Raw genomic sequence first — 20,942 nt, 5'->3', positions numbered from 1 at the left:
TTTTATATATTAGACCGAGCTTAAGAAGAGCAAGACACACATAAAACTGAAAATGTGCCCAAAACCCAGTTATAATTTGTTTCCAAGATGCATTTTAAACACCATTTGTGGGCTAGTTGTAGGGTGTGCAATTTTTTTTTTTTTTACTGTACATTGTATTTGACGACAGAGAAAGCTTGGAATAAATCTTAACTTTACCAGCTAGAATATAGCTTTTTTTAAATTTGAATAATTTTTTGGAATCTAATATTGAGCAAATTACAAATATCAATAATAATTCATGGGCTCATAGATCGCTGGATTTATACATGAATAACTTAAAATGGAACAATCCAAAAAACCAGCTGTTCCTGCTTACTGCTCTTGCTGTCCATCTTTACAATCTATTCACCTTGCCTGTGGTTTATGAAGATGAGCATGGTTTGTTAAGGTACCACATAGTTTATGTATCATTTTATCAAAATCAAGCTGTTTCTCACCAAGTTTTCGCAAATATCAGCGAGTAAGTGTAGCTATAAAGACTAAGTGACTTCAGAGGATTATTTCATCAAAATTCAGGCCTGCTGTCCACTAATCCTATATCGCTTTTTAACATGGTTTTACCGACATTCAGAAGATGAAAAAGTAAACTTTACGCCTGTTGTCCACTTCAAATATCGCTTACCATAGTTACTGACTTTCAGAAGTTGATGCATTATTTCATTAACATTTAGGCATGTTGTCCATGTTTTTTTTTGCAAATATGTTAGTGTGGTTACTGACTTTCAGAAGATTAAATAGTAAACCTTGGGCCACTTTAAAAAAAAATATTTCTTTATTGTGCGGTCACTGTCTTCAAATTATGAAATAGTTTGTTATTTCATCACAATCTTGGCATGTCCACTTTTTTTCAAAATACATTATCTCTATCAATGTGGTTACTGACTTCAGTAGATGAAATAGTTTTTAAGTCTGTGAGTTAGTTGATCATATCAGACCCAAATATGCCGATAATATACTTTGTTGACATATATATTCCACAGTAAAATGGTGATACTCATCCAAGCAATAAAATTTAGATTCAAGTTGTCAACTCATTTGAAACATGACACGATAATGTTGCGCTAGTTGTAAGTGTTGAAAACTGAATCGTCACCTTCATCAACTTTGCTTCCAACATAACAGGAATTATGTGCTTATTAAACATAATAATTGAATCGTATCAACATTTTTTACAAAAACATAAATAACATGAGGAAAAAGTAGCGAAAATATCATTCAATATAACGTAAAATGTTTTAAGAGTATCTTAAAGGCTCTATTTTCTATTAGATCCCTGGGAAAGATAAACTATTTGTTTCACTTATAAATGTAATACTTTCGTCATACTTAAGTGCCTTTTAAAACTACTATGTTAAATAATTTACATGGAATAATAGGGTATATATATATATATTTATAATATATTTTGCCTTTCGTATCATTGTATAACGCAGGCATAGCTACCATTCGTATCATAACCTTGACAACAAACACATCGATCGTGAACAGGTTTGGGTGGAATTAGATCCAAATCTGCATCGTCTGGCACTTCGTCCAATCGGTAGCCATCTTTGAGAAGTTGTTGCGTTAAATCTCTATTAATCTATGGAAAACAAACAAGGAATACATAAGTGTGTATTTATCTTGAGGCAATTCTTTCACTAACAAATTAATACATTGTTCTTGGAACTTTGTGTTAATATTGATATACAGAAAAAAATATCAACATTTTTGTAAGAGGCAATTACCGGTATATTCCGGTTATTTAAGCACTATAACGTCTAAAATTGTCATTATCAGTATCTTGTAAATGCTGGCTGAGATGCAAAATTTAGACTTTATTTACAAAGTTTATAGTCATCTTTGACCATTGATTAGCAATGACAAATTTGACCCTAACATTAAGCTCTGTCTATACTATAAAACTTTATGTGACAACAAATGTGATGTGCCCATAAATTATATGGACATGATGATGTCATACCACTACCATATTTAAGCATACCACTACCATACTTGGGCACATCACACTTTAGTTTGATATTGTAAACAGAGCTTTAGAGATACAGTAATCTGTTTCAGCATCCCTCTCATGATTACAAGACATTACAATTTCATATCATTCCACAACATGCAAAGATCTACACTATAAACACTTACAGCATATTATTAAAATATTATATAATGATCAAACAAAAATTCTTTTTTGGGAATTCCTATACTACACAATTGATTTAATTTCACCAACATTAAGCTCTGTCTACACCATCAAACTTTATGTGACAAAAAAATGTGATGTGCCCATATAGACATGATGATGTCATATCACTACCATATTTGGGCACATCACACACTTTTTTTTGTCAAAATAGTTTGATATTGTAGACAGTAGAGCTTTACACATGCCAGATTCACGGTTTGTGTCTTTATATCATTATCAGACGGTTGACATGACATTGACAACCTTTTTTTTGTAGTAGTAAAAAATCATTTAGTATTCACTCCAACTAACCAAGGGCACACTTGCGCCTCAGAAAAATATAGTCCCTCAAGACAAAAAACCTCCCTCAGGGATTTCAAATGTTATATTTCACTACCAAGCAGGTAATATTTGTATAATAATATTCGTTTTCATGTAATTTTTCAGTTTATTAAACAATTGGTTTATTTCTGTATCTTGGGTGTTAAATCTAAATACATTAATTATTACAGTATATAATTGAAACCACACTACTACTAGGCTACTAACAGAACAAGCATTTGGGTCTGTTAAATTTACTATTTATCTACATTATTATTTAAAGGTCTTTGCTATGTTTTTAACCATTTCTAGAGATAGGGTATACTGTAAATTTGTTTAAGGAATATTAAAATGAATGCATAATTGAGGTAGTTAGTTTAAAAAAAGAAAATAACAAATTTAAGTTAAGATTGTAAATAAATACTAACAATAACATTAATAAACAAATTAGTACAAATTAATAATAAGAAATATAATATAATAAGCAATTGAATAAAATAATGAATTAAATAATACAACAGAGGTTTAGTACATGTTGGGTTAGGTTAGTATTTTGTATCTATACTTTGACATATTTTGTATTTATTTATTACAGTACAAGCTCAATAACTCTTTGTAATTACAGTATACAGCGTACCATATTACTGGAAAAATCAAAATTCCATCTTCAATTACAGTTCTATGGTCAAACCAGTGAGTCCTAAAACTGGACTCTCCGAAAACCGAAATTGATCTCAAAATCAGAATTTCATCCAAAATGTTTTAATTTACAAAAAATTCATTACAGAAAATGCAAGGTGCTCAAGTGGTCATTCGGACGGTCAACAATGGTCAGTAAAATAATCATTGTTTTTGCATAGTAGCAGCTGAAATTTTTAATTTTTTTAATTTATTAATTACATTAATTCAAGATTCTTGCTGCCAATAAAAAGTGGATGTTATTTTAATAATCTGGAGAAAGAGAAACAAGCTCTGTCTACAGTATCAAACTTTATGTGACAAACTAATGTGATGTGGTCATGGACATGATGATGTCCTATAGTACCACTACCATATTTAAGCATATCACTACCATATTTGGACGCATCACACCTTTTTTTGTCAAACTAGTTTGATAGTATAGACAACATTTAAGCATAATCCCACCTGCTTTTACTAATTTTCCTCAAATTTGTTGCAATATAAGGTACAGTGCATGAGCTTATACTGATCATAAATATTTTGGTTAATACTAAATACACATCATTCAAAATCTGTTGCATATCATTCAAACAGTCACTAAGAAGGTATCACCTTAGAGGATGGATTCTGTGATACATTAAGTCCGTTGGGAGACGAGAGTCGATGCTAAACGTGAGGAGAAAAACACAATATGACTGCTGTAATTATAACAATGATGCTCTATTACACACAGTACGTGAGTTTGACGCTAGAAAGAGCGGTCACAGGTGACCAAGTTGAAGCGAAGGGATTAGGACTAAATATTAGGATGATTAACAATCTTATACTTCTCTACTGTGAATATATCATTATGTAAACAATAAAGAGATGCATTACTAAAAATGGTGGTGTAAAGCTCTGTCTACACTATCAAACTTTATGTGACAAAAAAATGTGATGTGCCCATACATGGACATGATGAAGTCATATCGCTACTATATTTAAGCATCACTACCCTATTTGGGCACATCACACTTTTTGATAGTGCAGACAGAGTTTAAAAGATGCATTACTAAAAATGATGATGTACAGTAATATAAAGACGTTTTTTACAGATGGAACCATTTATAGAGAGGACGATTCACTGAATTTTATACTTTTCGTGTTCAAATACTTGCCCTGTTCAATTACGAATATTTTAAGTTAAGATGAGCCCCTGTTTAAATGAGTACAAAACCAATTTCAATTCTAATTTCATTCAAAAGAGCACCCTTGTCATAAGGATTCCAAAATTGTATAGTTCAAAAGTATTTCCCACTGTAGCACCTGAATGTGGTACTTCCCACTGTAGCACCTGAATGTGGTACTTCCCACTGTAGCACCTGAATGTGGTACTTCCACCTGTACCTGTACCTGTATCAATCAATCAATTTATTTGGAAATTGCACCTTTACATCGGTGGCACACACAGGAAGTGGTGCATCCATATTGAACACAATTAACATAAAATGACGGATACGGATACTTAAGCTAATTTGAATTAAAATTAGTACTCTATACTGTAGCAATATTTGTTGATACATTTTAGTTAAATATATTTATATATATATACATAAAGAGGAAGTAGTAACAAAAATATTTGTTGATGAGGATATTCAAATTATCATGATAGTTAATATTGAAATGGTTTCATATACAGTATAGTAATAACAATTATACATAGTGATACAAAATAATATATAAAAAATACATTCACATAAAATCATAAGTTAATACAAAAAAAAAAAAAAAAAAAATCTTAACTATACTACTATACTTAACTAAAAAAGCCAAAAGAAAACGTTGGTAAGGCGTCATATCAAAATGTTTAAAAACGATGACTATGCGTGAAACGCGTATTCTTTTGTTCTTTAAACTTGACCGTGACTTCCAATTGTGAAACAACGTGAAAAACGCTAATATGCACAGCTCAATATTAGTCCCGCCCCCACTGCATGCTTGACTAAATATTTGCATAAACGCGTTAAACGTAACAATAATAAATCGTTTTTTTCGTTACACGCGTATATTTCGTAAAAAAGAAAAAACTAAATCGTAAAAGTAAGTTGGTACGTTGTCAATCGATCGCCGCTAGGCCGTACATACGCTGAACCTATCCTTGATTTAAGGTGCGTTGCGATCTCATAATACATAACAATTATTAACCTAAAAAACAATGAAATCGCAGATAGCCGAATGTGTAATAACTGTAAAATGCAACTGTAATACAAATAAAATACCTATTTAAAGTTGGCTCAGTAAACAACAAAAGCCGATCACTCTTGGCAGCCCATCATTCCCGCCGCAGTGCCATTATAGTGCGATGTTGATAGGTGGAGTATTGAGTCGTTTTATGATTGATACTCCACTGCCCACGTTTTTATACTAAAACTACTGTCAAAACTTAACCAAGAAAATGAATTTCTACTGCTACCACAGTTCAATTTCTACTGTTATAACATTTTTTTGTAATGCTTTTGTATACAGTCTTTAATAATCCTAATTAATAAATTATCTACGCGTCGATCATAGGGTGGTGCGTAGGGAATATTAAACACCATTGTTATCGCCTTTAGAAGCATGGACATTGCAAACAACAATGTATTGTTCGCTATTTAAAATCCTATATCTAAAGCTAGAAGACGTCAATTTTTGTAGCCGCCCTATGCTGTTAGGTCATGGAGTAAAGAATATTCTTTACTCCATGGTTAGGTTAACCTAATTTGGCCGGTCATCCGTCGACGAGACGACATCGGGCCCGTTGGGAAAGGGGCCTTTAGCTCACGCGGAGAGGTTGGGTTAGCGAATTATATAAAAAAATAAAGACATCTAGGCTAGGCCACCAACAAAATATATGCAAAATAGGCCTAAACATATATTTCATGATTTAAGATAGGCTTTTTAAATAATCATTACATGCGTAAAGAAAATGCCCGACTGGAATTTGGATGGAGGGAAGAAAACATGTGAGAGGTTGCGGTAAACAGCAGAGAGTATCGTGTTTCATGCCATGTGACCAAAAAAAAACTAGGTCTGTACTTTTAATTACGGTCTTCTGTCGGCAGTCTTTTTGAGCGACCGATTGAACGTTCTGATACTATACTGGACTATATTATTTTTATTTTTCACGCCGCCATTTTTAAAATCTTTTTTTTGCCGACATACTTTTGTTTAAGGGCTGCGTAAAGCCTAACATTTTTCTTGTGCAATGGAAAACTGCGCGTGCGAATACGTGAAATGTTTGATTCACACGACTAAATTCGCTTAGTGGAAAACAGGCTTTAAGAATTTCGTTTTCAATGCGAACGTCTACGAAAACTGCACTAACGTGGCGCTTAATGTGTATAGGCTACTTCAGTTATTTTTTGTTAAGAAAAATATTTATTTTATTTTTGGATTTTGGGTGGGGAGGACTATAACTTCTTTATATTTATCGTGACGATTTTTCAATCATAAAATAAAACGGGACACAATGACTTATAACTAGGCCTAATGTATTTTAAAAATATTCCATACCGAACGATTTATTCAAATAAAGAAACATTTTTTATTAATTATTTTTTCCCAAACAATACTAAAGACAAGATGACAAACCACCAATTGAAATTAAACAAAACTTTTATTAAACATTTTTAGTATCTATAATAATATATAATTATTTTGCTTATTTTTGTTTTCTTTCGATGTATCTTAAATGCCGACATCGGCCATTGATGGCCCTAATTGCAAAGCATTGTTTTGTTAAAGCTTTTGTTATTTATTGATCCATGAATAATACGTGGTGGTTAAAATAGGAATTCGTAAAATAGCACAGCTTTTACATTCAGGAAATAAAACTAAAGCATCATAATAATTATACAAAAAAAATGAACCAATGTTTTTTTTCACTTTTAAACAATGATTGTACCATCCATGGAGGTATAACAATATTTTTATACCTCCATGTACCATCATTGTACTGTTGTACATAGTCCTATACAAAAATGAGAAAATTATTAACAGAAACTTGACGATGAACATGTACTCTATAATAATACCAATAAAGAATCAAAGGTAATAATAATCTGCGTGATTTGATCAGGGAGATTTTACATCTCCCTGATTTGAAATACAGAAGGCATGATACAAAAACAGAGCAACATTTTTTAACTGTATTATATAAACCGCATTTACGTTACTGTATATTTTTGGCAGCGGAAACGGCGCTCCAAAAGATATACCGTATTTTGTATACCGTATTTTCCAAACCTCATTTGTGGATAAAATACAGTATTCAAATTTATACTGTATTTTGAGTACCCTTTTCCGCGCCAATAAAAAAGACCGTTATTTTAATTTGCTGAGTTAAAATGTTAAACATTTTGCACAATGTAATAATACTTAATAGTGCACAGGAAGAGACTGTTTATGTAGTTAATTTATGCAAGCATCCACATATTGTTCATTGGCTAGTAGTCTTTTGTGTCTATAAGTACCTATATTGTCCATCTATTCTGCATTATGCTGATTAATTCATTTCTTTGGTTAAGTGAAATGTCAACTTACTATTTTTTTGTAGACATAGGTTGCATCTTTTAATAATATTATAATTGTTATTTTTTGTAAACAAAATATTTTCCCCTTATTGAATCCCCAAAAAATGTTGTTTTTTTTGCGATCACGTCATTACGTTTCACATTCATTTACGCGAATCTCGCGATGTCAGTGTGCTTAGACCATTATCTTTCCGGAAGGTGACATTTATTTTTTATTTGATAACGTCATCACGTCAAAAAAATTGAATGATGTGGGTCACCTATTTTTATCTTTGCAGTATTTTATCAATCAATCAATTTCAATCTGTTATAGCTCCTCCGAATAAAAAGTGATACCCATGAATGTGTATACTGTACAATGATCCAAAATATACAGAATTCACCATATAACAACAAAATATTATTTTATTCTATAATGGCATACTTTTTTTTCTGTGCGCAATATTCTAAAGTAAGTAACGTAATGACGGGCAAGTGGATTTTGCTGTGCGGATAACTAACTCGTCAAAGTAGGCCTAACGAGTTCAAGTCTAGCTTGCTGAATGCTGCTGGCCTACACCTACCATGTTGTTCGTTTAGGCGACCCACCAAGGCGTATTAAATTAGTCAACAAAGCAAAGACAGTAGCCTACTATTGTTTTATTCGAATATGCTTTGTTTTATTTATCTTTTAAGAACAATGGTATTTGCGTGTGGCTTTTGCTTCGGAACTGAATATAGTACGTCCATGAGTTGGGAGGTAGTTATTCCCGATTACATCTCGGGTCCTCCGTGCGTGGAGTATGTTTTAGTTACCATATGAAGGAATATATATATTTATTGTAAATATTGTATTTATTTTGACCACTTTGACCCTGGGAAAATAAATGGGGAACATTGATGGATTTTCGTTTTTTCAATTGTTTTATTATGAATAGCCTATATACGGGCCTATATAGCATACATTTCAAGTTTATTTGTTGTTTATGAGGCCTATTCTAGCTTTGTTCTCTAAAATTGAATAACTACGAAACACCCTACTTATCACCCTACTGAAAAACAACTTCAGTATAGTATAGTATAATTAAATAAATCTTGTATAAATCTGATTTTCATAAACAGCAGAGCACATGTACACAATATGCATAGGGTGGAAGAACATTTAAAGAAAGAGCCTGTTATTGCTAGGTATGCGCGTAAAACAAAACAGTCCTTTGTATCCACGGCAGAGCACGTGTACACAATATGCATAGGGTGGAAGAACGTTTAAGGAAACGGTCCTCTGCCGATCCTTTGGATCGTCGGAGCACATGGCCAAAACAATGTCGTTTCTTAATATGCCCACGACCATGTGACATTGACTGAATTGATAATATAAATTAATGAAGTATTTTATGATGACAATCATAAAATAAGGACACACTTAACATATAAACAATGCATACATTTCAATGAACTAAAATACTGAATCTTCCTAAACATTCAAATCAAGCTATTTAGTATTATATTCGGCTATACAAAAAAAAAACGTATACGGTACAGTATAGGCTAATGAAGCCTACGGGGTTTCCCCATTTATTTTATGTATGTATACGTACACGACAGTATATGTATAGACCGGGGAATAGGTCTACATTATCAGCCGATTTCTTTGTTGTCATAGGACCTGACCCTAAAATAAACGCATTTTTATCGTTGTGTTCGACGCGGGGTTCGACGCAAAATCGATTTCAAAATAGTATTACATTGAACCGCGATGTTCGCGTTAATCGCGTCTTTTTTACCGACGTAATAGTAGGCGGTCCTAAGCTTTGAATATTTAATGAGTACAATTAATGAGCTTGATTAAGACGTTTAACGCGTTAAACGGTCAAAGAAATCTGAACCGCGTTTCACGCATAATTATCGTTTTGAAACATTTTGACATGACGCCTAAGTAAATATATTTAATGTAAGGTATAGCCTGTTAATCATTACTGTATTTATAGTTATACATTAGTAGTACCAGACTACTACAGTTTAGTGATAACAATAATTATTAATACATGATACAAAATAATATATATATAAATACATTCACATTCACAAAAAAAAAAAAAAAAACTTAAGTATACTATACTTAACTAAAAAAATTCTTTATTTCGTTACTCTGTAGTACAGGTACAGGTAGTGTGGAACTGCTTTAAGCCAGCATTCCACAAACTTTTTATTTTCGTGACCTAAATAAAATCTGGTTCCCGGGACCAAGATGAGGTCCAATAACCAAGCTGGACCAACGAAATGAATATTCCGCCTCCGTCCCACCATGGTTGGGGCCAAGGTAAAAACATTTTATAAATATGGACCTCTAGGTCCCCAGAAATTGCATTGTATTGGAGGGTAAAAATTGCGCTGATCCACCAGCTAAATTCAGCACAGTCTGGGTTTTTCCTTTAAAACTCTAGCCGCACATCAGTGAATTATACAGTATTTACCTGTATACAATACAATTTAAAATTTCAATTTTAAATCAATTTGTTTTCCATTTGTTTTATTATTACAACACAATTTAACCACAATGCTTTGTCTTCAACACTATAGGTTCTTGTACAGTAATCAAATTTGTATTCAAGCTTTTGTAAGTCGCGTTGTAAATTTTACAATAAAAGCAAAAATAAAGCACATATTGAGTTACAGAACAGTAGCTCGTTAAAAACTCATTAGTATACCGTGTAAATTATGATAACTGACATTTAAACATAACTCATACTGGCAATTGATATTTAAAATTTGCATAATATATGTTTATTGATTTTTGTATTTAATAACTGAATTTTTGACATCTACCTATATTGGAAAAGCAATTATCAACATTATTTTGTTTATTATGAATATTATAAAATCCATAAATACATTTTAGTTGTGAAACTAGTGAGAAACACGTTTTAACAAAGTGAATGAACTGATAGGACCATTAGCCACACTCTCAAAGTTTATGTGACAACAAATGTGATGTGCCCACATATGGACATGATGATGTCATATCGCTACCATATTAAAGCATATCACTATCATATTTGGGTACATCACAGTTTTTTGATAGAGCTTAAGTAACAAAAAAATGTAGATGGACGCTTCAATAATTACAATATTATCACGTTTTGTACTTATAGCTTACACTAGGATAACAATAGCAAAATAGACTTTAATTAGACTGAAGTAAAACAATTGAATAGGAATAGTGTGAAATAGCAAAGTACATGTAGGCCTACAGTAAGATACATAGAATGTACGTGTAAAGCTCTGTCTACACTATCAAACTACAGTAGTTTAACAAAAAAAAAGGTGTGATGTGCCCAAATATAGTAGTGATGTGCCCAAATATAGTAGTGATGTGCCCAAATATAGTAGTGATGTGCCCAAATATAGTAGTGATGTGCCCAAATATAGTAGTGATGTGCCCAAATATAGTAGTAATATGACATCATAACGTCCATATATGGGCACATCACATTTTTTTGTCGCATAAATAAAGTTTGATAGTGTAGACAGAGCTTTAGTCTGTAAAAAAAGAGAATGCTTGATTTGTATTGAAAGCAAGATTATAAAAAATAATAAATTCTTACTGCCCTTTTTTTTAGTGTTTTGATAGACAGAGCTTCATATGTTAGTGTACTATAGGCCATACATGATAAACATAGCAAGGATATGATCTGCACATAAAGCTACATAATCATCGACAACCGTCCACAAGCGTGTTTCATTCGTTTCTTAGTACTGAAATACGAGTGTTAACTTAAACAGTATAAAGAGATAATGAACTTACCTGCGAAGGTGTTGAAGTTAGCGTGACTACATCGAACTCATCTTCGCTGCAAGATAAATAACGCAGGTGTCAAGAATCGGCTGACATAAATATTAATTTAATAATATTGATTCTAATCTGTTCCAATTTATATTATCAGAAAAGGGAATCGAATCGTAATAACCTGCGAGGCAGATGTATATAAAATTGCTGAAACTCTACTCTGAACAAGCAATTCATAAGGTGACTTTGTGTTGTAGTAAACGCTTACAAAAATCACTTTAACAGATACACTACAATAATACATTTTAATTGATATTGATATTTTGTAAAGTATACTATAGTAAAAGGTACCAATAAAATCTTGAATAATCTGCTATGGACAGTCGTTTCATTTAATAATGCAGTGGACAGTCTGGTACAAAGAGTACATTATCAATTTCCTTTAAAATCCGAACATAAAGTGATAATGTATCGTAGCTTTTTAAAATGGATTTACATAATAAATTATTTTTCAAAAAGGACAGAAGATCCATACAATTGTAAAGCAAAATAAATTTACAAACATGTAATATGATGTAGATGGACTAAACTGTAAAGAAAAAGCAGTTTAGTAAACACATTCAAATGGATACAATTGTAGAAGATTTTACTTCCCACATTTTGGCACACATGGCGTTTCATAACTGTATTTATGCTGTATTGTTACTTGTCAATGTGCATGCACAGCACACATCGACTAATCAACTTTTCTTCTCCACAAAATATCTTTAAATTCAGAATGGAGTCTCCTACACATTTTGGCAACTACAGTACACTAAGATTTTTGTAACTAAAGTACATTCATCGTTCAATTTGAAATTCAGCCTACAGTTTGATGCCAAATAAACAATCTTTTTGGGACATAATTTAATAAAACTGATTAATTCTAAGCTATCAAATCAGCTGAAAGTAGAATAACATGGCTTATGTCATATTGATTGGATTGCGTAAGTAAATTCTTTTACAGTAAATGAAGTAAAGATACAGTATTTCATTAGAAAGTACAGTAAAGGTAGTAACTATTGTCATCAAGCTGGAAGCTGAGGAAATTGGGATTATGCCATCTATAGACCCACAGAAGCCAGCATTGCAGCGCCTACGAGATCAGCAGACCGGGAGACAATAATCACCTATTCTTTTCAAATAGTGTACCAAGTTCTTTTAAGTGCACTGTATATACACGGGAATAACGGCCTTAGGTTTCATCCGAAGGACAAGGCAATGAGAATAAAGCATCTTTCCTATTATTATTATTATTATTATTAAGGATAAAATCAATAGCACAGACAGGCTTGAACCCATGCTAAACCGATTCCCATTACACCATTACTCTCTGGTCTATACTGCACCCGCACAATATTTCCAGACGGTCTCCTAATCAAGAGCGCACCTGTACAGTTTTCTAGTTAAAAGTAATATATATGTATTTTTATATCCATTAAAATTTAATAAATTATTACAAAATAGGTTAAATAAACCATTATATCGATTAGAATGCGTTAAATTACGTTCACCTAAAAAGAACAACATTGAAATGCGGATTCGATCAATGATGTATTACCAAGCTTTTTCAAAAGAAGCTGCCTCATAAAATATTCTCCAAAGGTATGTAATCTAGAAAAGAAGTATCTAGGAACGAGAGGAAATTTCAAGGGTTTTTTTTTTCAAGGTTTTCTAGGAATTAATGTGAACAATTTAATTTATATGAACGAGACAGAGCTATTCAGAAACCCATGAAATACAGTATTAATGTATCCAATTGGACTAACACGCAGACTGATTGACTAAAAAGTTATTAAGTAATTACACTTTAAAAAAAAATTGATCAGCAGAGAATTTGATGTGATGATAATGCTAGCTTGATTATACCATAAGCCGTAATGGTTCTGAGCTGCTGAAAGCCCTGGATTATTGTATTCAAATGATGTATAATGACTTTACAGGAAGAGTAGACAGTCACATGAACTGAGTAAAATCAAAATTATTGATGTTATCATTGAATACAGTGGCATTACAGTTTGTACTATACTGTTAAAGAAATAAGAAAATTATTTTTATGTAAAGTTACTTTAAAAATGTACAGTAGTTGACTATTAATACAGTCAAGCTTACCTGGATAAACCAGAGAAGAGTGAACTCACTGGATAAATAAACAATAGCTTTCTTTCTCCATCTCAGGTGTTTCTCAAACTTTCTCATTTTTGTATTAAGCTCATTCTACATAAATCAAACTTTATCAGAGAAAAAAAATGTGAGGTGCCCATATATGGACATGATGATGTCATACCACTACCATATTTGGGCACATCAAACTTTTTTTGTCAAACTAGTTTGATAGTATAGACTTATTAGACTTGGTGTTTGAGAGAAAATCAAAATGCAGCCAATTTACCAACCAATAATGATGGCATTGTGTAACTTTTTATTGTATATAAATCAGAATATTATCTGACAAAAAATTCTTGATTATTGGTGTAACTGTACAGTGTAAGTAATTGGACAAAACACATAAGACGTGAAAAATTCGGACTTGGATAAGCAACTACTGCATCTATTCAATAACTCTATGAAAGGTTGTGACATGACAGTGCTTGTTCGTAGAATTCATGAAGTAAATCTATACCATACAGTACTTGAACATAAGTAATTACTTTAATAGCAAGCATAAGATAGTTTATCAAATGCTCAAGTATAGGTTTAATTATGTTGCAATGAAAATCACTCAGACATCATGTAGATTAAATTATACCACTGTATATTGAAACTAAAGTTCTAAACCTCTGTCTACACTAACAAACTTTAAGTGACAAAAAAATGTGATGTGCCAAAATGGACATGATGATGTAATAATATCACTACCATATTTGGGCACATCACACTTTTTTTTGTCAAAATACAATATTTTGATCATGTAGACAGAGCTTTATATACTCTACTAAGATCAGAAAATGATAACAATCACTATTTTCTTGGCCAACGAAAGCCTACCAAAATTTCAATTCAAAGTTTGACCACTGCTATGGGATAGTAAAGTATTGTGATTTTACAAATTATGAATAAATATACTCATACTCATATATAGTCAGAATGTAACATACTGTATGACCAAAATGTAGTGAACTTATCAATATAATTAATCTATCGGTTCATACAGTGTTGAAAGACATTATAAACCTCATCATAACTTTGTTGTTATGTTAAGCTCTGTCTACACTATCAAACTTTATGTGACAAAATGTGATGTGCCCATATATGAACAGGATGATGTCATATCACTACCATATTTGGCCATATTACCACCATATTTAGGCACATCACATAGTTTGATAGTGTAGGGGCTTTACGCAGTACAGTATCATATGATTGATAATATATATGGATATTCATAAAACTTCTGATTATGAATTTTCTTTGACAGCCTTTAAGAGATTAGCTATCCTTGACAAGCACTCTCCAAATAGCCACTTAAATATTGATTGCTACGTTTCGTTTACTGAAGTAAGTCCATTAATTCTATGATCGTATTCAAATATATTGTTCATTTTTAATTTGTTATTCGGTGTGAGAATTAAGTTTGTATATTAAGGTTATTAATAAAATGAATAATAAAATCTTAAACTATTATCATTGGCGATTGCTGGTGATATCAAAATCAACCGAATGGATAAAGTGGCTTAGTGTCTATTTTGTTTAATGATTGTATTAGTATGCTATAAATCTCAATTTACATCTATTTCATAAACTAATTATATAGTTTTTCCAAATGAAATCAAAATTCCTATTGGTATAATTATCCATTTGAAGTACCGGAGTACCTTTTAATAGCCACTTGAATCAAAATTATAGCATCTGGCCAGATTTAGTCGCCTCTGGTCTAGACAGCAAAATTAAACTATTTACTTCAAAAAATATATAAAACATTGTTAATGTTAGTGTTGCTTTCTCAGAACATACTTCAAGTTACCATGAAGAAATTATTTAGATTCCTTCCTGGTATTATACAAACAGTTGAAAAGAGTAGGTCAGAGGATACAGTTATAAGTAAAGGACAATTTCAATTTTTTCAGGTAAGCTAGGTACTACAAAAATATACTGCACACTGTTTGTTTTTAAAAACAGGCAAACACCGTCTCCTTTGACTATCCATGCGGAAATATTGCAAAAGCAAACTATCACATGACCTATTGAATGAAGGTGAGAAAAGTCCATTGTATGCATTACTCAAATTACACGCATGATTGCACAACGTAGGTAACACTAACAGAGTCATTTAAAAACACAATTTGAAGTTTAACCATGAGGACATTTAACCATGAGGACATTTAGGCAATCATTTTTATTATCTTCTCTTATGCAACTAATTTTGGAGGGACTAGGAAGTTACTGTAGTCTCTCTTGCCTCATTTGCATATTAAGCCAATTGATTATTAATTATTATTATTATTATTATTATTATATCAAAATTTATAAAGCGTCAATTCAAAGACCGAGGTACAAAATCAAAGGTGCTGGGCATGTTAGTGGTCGAAAAAATAAGTTTTGAGCAATTTTTTAAATAAGGCACCAGAAGAGCAGTGTTTAATTTGTGGGGGGAGTGAATTGAAGATAATTAATTATCTAATGGCATGCTCAGAATTTGGGAAAGGGTGGTTTATAACATACTTACTTATCCAGGACGCAAAAATATTATTTTTAGATACAGTACTGTAGGAAACATGTGGAGTACACAAACACCATAAATATCACTCAATACTATTAATAATACTAAGAAATCATCAACTCTTGCACAGTACCCAATGTAAAGGAACATGTTTCTAATTTAAATGATAACCCGACCTAAATTAAAAAATAAAACGATGTTGTAATATTTAAAAGAAAGAAGAGCATATGGAAAAAGGACAGTAACACTACTGTTGACACCGAATAATTCATTCATTTAGGTCATCATTGGATAAATCGCACATACCTTTCACTGTCTATGGTTACTAATGGTTGGCTACTTCCCTCGTGCACTGAATTCTTCCACGGAACCGCAAGCCGTTCCCGTGACACTAACTGAGGTGTCTTCCGCGGTTGTTGGTCGATTAATGCATATTCATGGTTATTTCTTTGGGATTTTCTATCAGCCTCTCTTTGTTTTTCTGAAATGTATAAAAGAATTGAATGAATTTATTGTTAAGTCAACATTATTGTACCACAAAAAAGTCTGCACAGTGTAAGAAGTCTTATTCAAAAAAAAAAATGTACTGTAACCTTTTTTTTCTACCCTTAAATGGGAAATGCTTACGTCAAATAAAAAAAAGGTTGATGTCATTGTTAATAAACATTTTTATGAATTGCGTCAAATCCAGGTGCAAATTACAATTAAAGTCTTAAGGTCTCAATTTAGAAACACAGAGCTGTAAGACGATTTACATTTGGGTGTTTGAATGTTATAATACATAAAATATCTTTTTATTATCAAAAATGAAAAACAATACATTATTACAGTTCATAACAAGCCAGGTACAGGTAGCTCAGCAACCAAGGTAAATAAACTACACAAATCTGAATAACCTGTGACGTTTGGAAAGTTTTGTATAACAATTCCTTGAAACCAGTATAATAAGCTATGAAAACCTCCTATGATTTGTTGTATACACCATAACAAGCAAGAACTGGTAAACAATAAATAATTATAAATTGATTACAAATTAACTAAACTAAACTATTTCAGATGCTATTTACTTGATTAACTTGTTCAAAGGAGCCTTACCTTTCGCAATACAAAATATTTCTATCTCCCCAGATTCAATTTCATTAACATTTTGTGACACAAGAAACATTTCTCAAAGAATATGAAGACCACACATAAAGAAATATGTCTCAATATGTTTCAGTAATAAACACACTGAGCTCACAGTTCTTACTCTACACAGTGAAATGCTGTAATAGAACTAGAACTGTAATAACATAATTAATTTCTCTCAGAAGTATTCATCGACAGCTCGTGCGCATCAATGACTTTGCAATCTAAACCTGACGTTACATATGCAAAATCAAGGCAATTCGTTCAACGACGTCATAGACTGTGTCCGCACTGCGAGCCACTGTACTATTTACAGCACCTGCATACTTTGTCTTAATATTTATTGGATGCCAAATCAATAAGGTCATAATAAATGAAGATAAAGTTTTTAACAGATTAATTAAGTCATCACATACATTGTATCCTTTTTAGTAATTCAAAGGTAGTCATTTAATTAAAGTATCAATTTCATCCTTATTTTTAATTTAGGAAAGTTCAATCACCTAAAAAGAAAATTAAAAGAATATATTTTTGGAATAATACAAACACATCCAAAATGTTAAACTAACAAATAAAAATGGGATTAAAAATGGAGTGATAAGATGTATTGTCCACAAAAACATGAAAAATGAAGATTAATAAAATCCGACTTTGAATAGGCCATTTTGCAGAAATGGTTAATTTTAACCAAAATACGATTGTCAGACACTGACAGACAATATAAGTATTTTTTTTGCTTTAAATTACATTTTTTTAGGTAACATTTTTTTTTCAATCCAGTTTCGGTCAAAGTGAATAACTATTATGTGACATTTATGTGTATATTTATATTTATTTTTTTATCTTTGTTAATTTTGTGTTTTTATAGTTTATTTTGTATTTACTGTTTGTATTGTTTGAGGGTCCCTAACGATCAGCTTATGCTGGATGGACCACCCTCATTAAATATTGATAAAATAAAAAAAGACATTTAAAATGTCATATAAAAAAAATATTTTTTAGGGGGACAATATATCTTGAATAGGCTTAAAAGGAAGCCTGTTTGCGAATTTAAATGTGTAGTATAAGTACTGTAAATTGTGATTTCTTATAAACTCATGTTATTAGATGTGTTTAATGAAGTGTTTAATAATTATGGTTTTGAGAAAACTAACGATAATGAGGACTATCAAAGTATATTTGAAACGTTGATGAACTTTTTAGAAATAAACGTTATGAACCACAAACTTCATATCAACCTAATGCAAACCAACACAAATTTTATTCAGAACACAAAACAATAAACAATTCTTTAAAAAAATATTAAAATAAATCTATTATTGATTTTCTCTATCCAATTTCAATTTGTGTCAATAAAAAGAAATACTAAAGTTCATTTTGAGATATAAAAAAACAATTAAAGCACAGAAGTTTAAATCTCAATGCTACAGTAATATAATGATCATAAAGACAATAAAACTAAAATATGAAATGTGATATGAAGGAAATAATGATTAATAAAAGATAAAAAATATGTTATGTTCACATTGAAGAGATATTATATTCAATATAATACATAATTTTTAATATGTGTCTATACATGGGCATCGGAAAACTATGAAAATCAGCCATCTTCCACCTCCAAGTGGAAAGAACTTATTGAATAAAATCCAACATAGAGAAGAAGTTTAATTGTGACGGATTGGCTTGGCGTTGACAGACACAAACCTATCAAATATTCAACCAAAGCTATATTTAAGGTCTTTCATTCAGACTAATTTAACACACATCTCATTCTCACCCAAGAAACCTCTGGATTCATAACAAGTACCGTTTTTATGTTTTCTCTCGCCCTTGTTTTTTTTATACCCACAAATAAACTTCTCTACCACTGGACATAACTTGTGTCCACTCATCTTTGATAATTCTCACTCCTATTCTTGTAAACCTCTGTCTACACTATCAAACTTTATGTGACCAAAAAATGTGATGTGCCCATATACAGTACATGATCATGATGATGTCATATCACTACCATATTTAAGCATATCACTACCATATTTGGGCACATCACACTTTTTTTGTCAAACTTGTAGTTTGATAGAGTGGACAGAGCTTAATTCTCATCTTTTTCCATCCATTCTTAATAAGTCAAATTTTTTTGAAATTTGTGAATATTCTTATTTTTTTGGGGGGGGGATACTGAGAGAGATAATGAAATTAATAGTTATTTACCTAATTTAATTTGTAAAGATGTTGGTCGACGAACACCTTTCAAAGAATCAGTTGCTATGTCAGTTGGTGTTGTTCCATTGGAATTCTCCATCTATTAAACGAAATAATATTCAATCAATGCATAAGAATAATTATACTGCCTACAGTATTTTGTGAGGCACTTATTAGAATACAAAAACTTAACTGTTTTAAAAGTTCTTGTGTTTTTCTGTCACATTATTTTACTGCAGTTACTGAAGTTATAGCTATATTTTAAAAATCCCATTATGACTTTGGTTTGTTCCACTGTACAATTGTGTTTAATTATCTAAAGAAGTTGCTACATGATAATAAAAGATAATAAAAAAAAACCTAGTGTATTAATAAAACAAGTACAAATATAAGGATTTTTGTATTTTGTTTGCATTTTCAATAATTGTGTGTCCGTTTTAATATTTTAAATATCGACATGTATAATTGCTAAACTTCAATTTGTCAAATCAAGTTGCAATAAAGAAAATGTAATAAGTATTATTTTAGCATAATAAATTAATTTAAGGTACAGTCGATGAAATGAAAGGGGCCTCCAAGAAAAACTAACCTAAATAAAAAGGGGCATAATAGGAGGCCCAATAATAGTCACTAATAAATATAAACTAGCTTTAAGATACAAATAAATGACATGTACAGTACCACTACTAGTTAGTTAGGCCTATACAGTAAGTTAAGTAGGCCTAGCTTTTTGTTTTGTTCATTTATTTTAGAAATTAGATTTTTAGTATTAAATTTAAATTAGCATTAGTTAGGTGTAATTAAATAAAATTAAAATAATAGAATATAAATTTGAAATACTTGATACTTGCTATCTAGTTTTATGATACTGTTTAGAGCTTTAGTACATGATCACCATTATTAGTTAGCTAGACACTCCCCTGTCACCCGACCTCAGCGGTACTCGTCGAGTCCTTCTCGCGCTCGGTGGTGTATCGCAGGCAAGAAAAAAATGTAGGCCAGGCTAGTAGGGCTGGAGTAGGCTAGGCCTAACTGAAATTTAATTGATATATTTTTACCTTCAAAGGTTCATTTATTGAAGTATTATAACCACTATCTGTTTCATCATCATCCATTTTAAAAAGAAAGAACACAGAAGAATGTGTGTATTAGGTGACTTTCTAACTTTTGACCAGCTGTTTTCACTTGCTCATCTTGAATTCTCCGTGTTTTTTTTCCCAAAAGATTTATGACCTTTAACCTTTAAAGATGATGTTCCTTCCTGACACAATGCACTGTGGGAAGCAGTATATAATTCTTTTATATATACAGAGTTAATTACTTATTTTAACAGTTTTAATTTTATTATAGTTAACAAATTAAATACAA

At 31.4% G+C, this 20,942-nt stretch overlaps 1 protein-coding gene across 2 annotated transcripts; it reads right to left on the bottom strand.

Annotated features, from left to right (window-relative positions):
* LOC140062831 (protein FAM219A-like) lies at positions 1–20,785 on the bottom strand. Of its 2 annotated transcripts, XM_072109188.1 has the most exons (6): positions 20,633–20,785; positions 19,584–19,674; positions 16,548–16,722; positions 11,561–11,606; positions 3,836–3,889; positions 1–1,624 (listed from the first exon to the last, which is right to left on the bottom strand). In XM_072109188.1, exons 1-6 carry the CDS (start codon positions 20,687–20,689, stop codon positions 1,460–1,462), a joined length of 588 nt encoding a protein of 195 aa, XP_071965289.1. In that variant the 5' UTR covers positions 20,690–20,785; the 3' UTR covers positions 1–1,459. The 2 variants fall into 2 exon arrangements, with proteins under 2 accessions (XP_071965289.1, XP_071965292.1); XM_072109191.1 differs by lacking the exon at positions 3,836–3,889.
* Positions 20,786–20,942: the final 157 nt, after the last annotated feature.

This window comes from Antedon mediterranea, chromosome 11, assembly GCF_964355755.1.
Source record: "Antedon mediterranea chromosome 11, ecAntMedi1.1, whole genome shotgun sequence".
Lineage (NCBI taxonomy): Eukaryota > Metazoa > Echinodermata > Crinoidea > Comatulida > Antedonidae > Antedon > Antedon mediterranea.
This window is presented reverse-complemented; position numbering and strand designations above follow the sequence as displayed.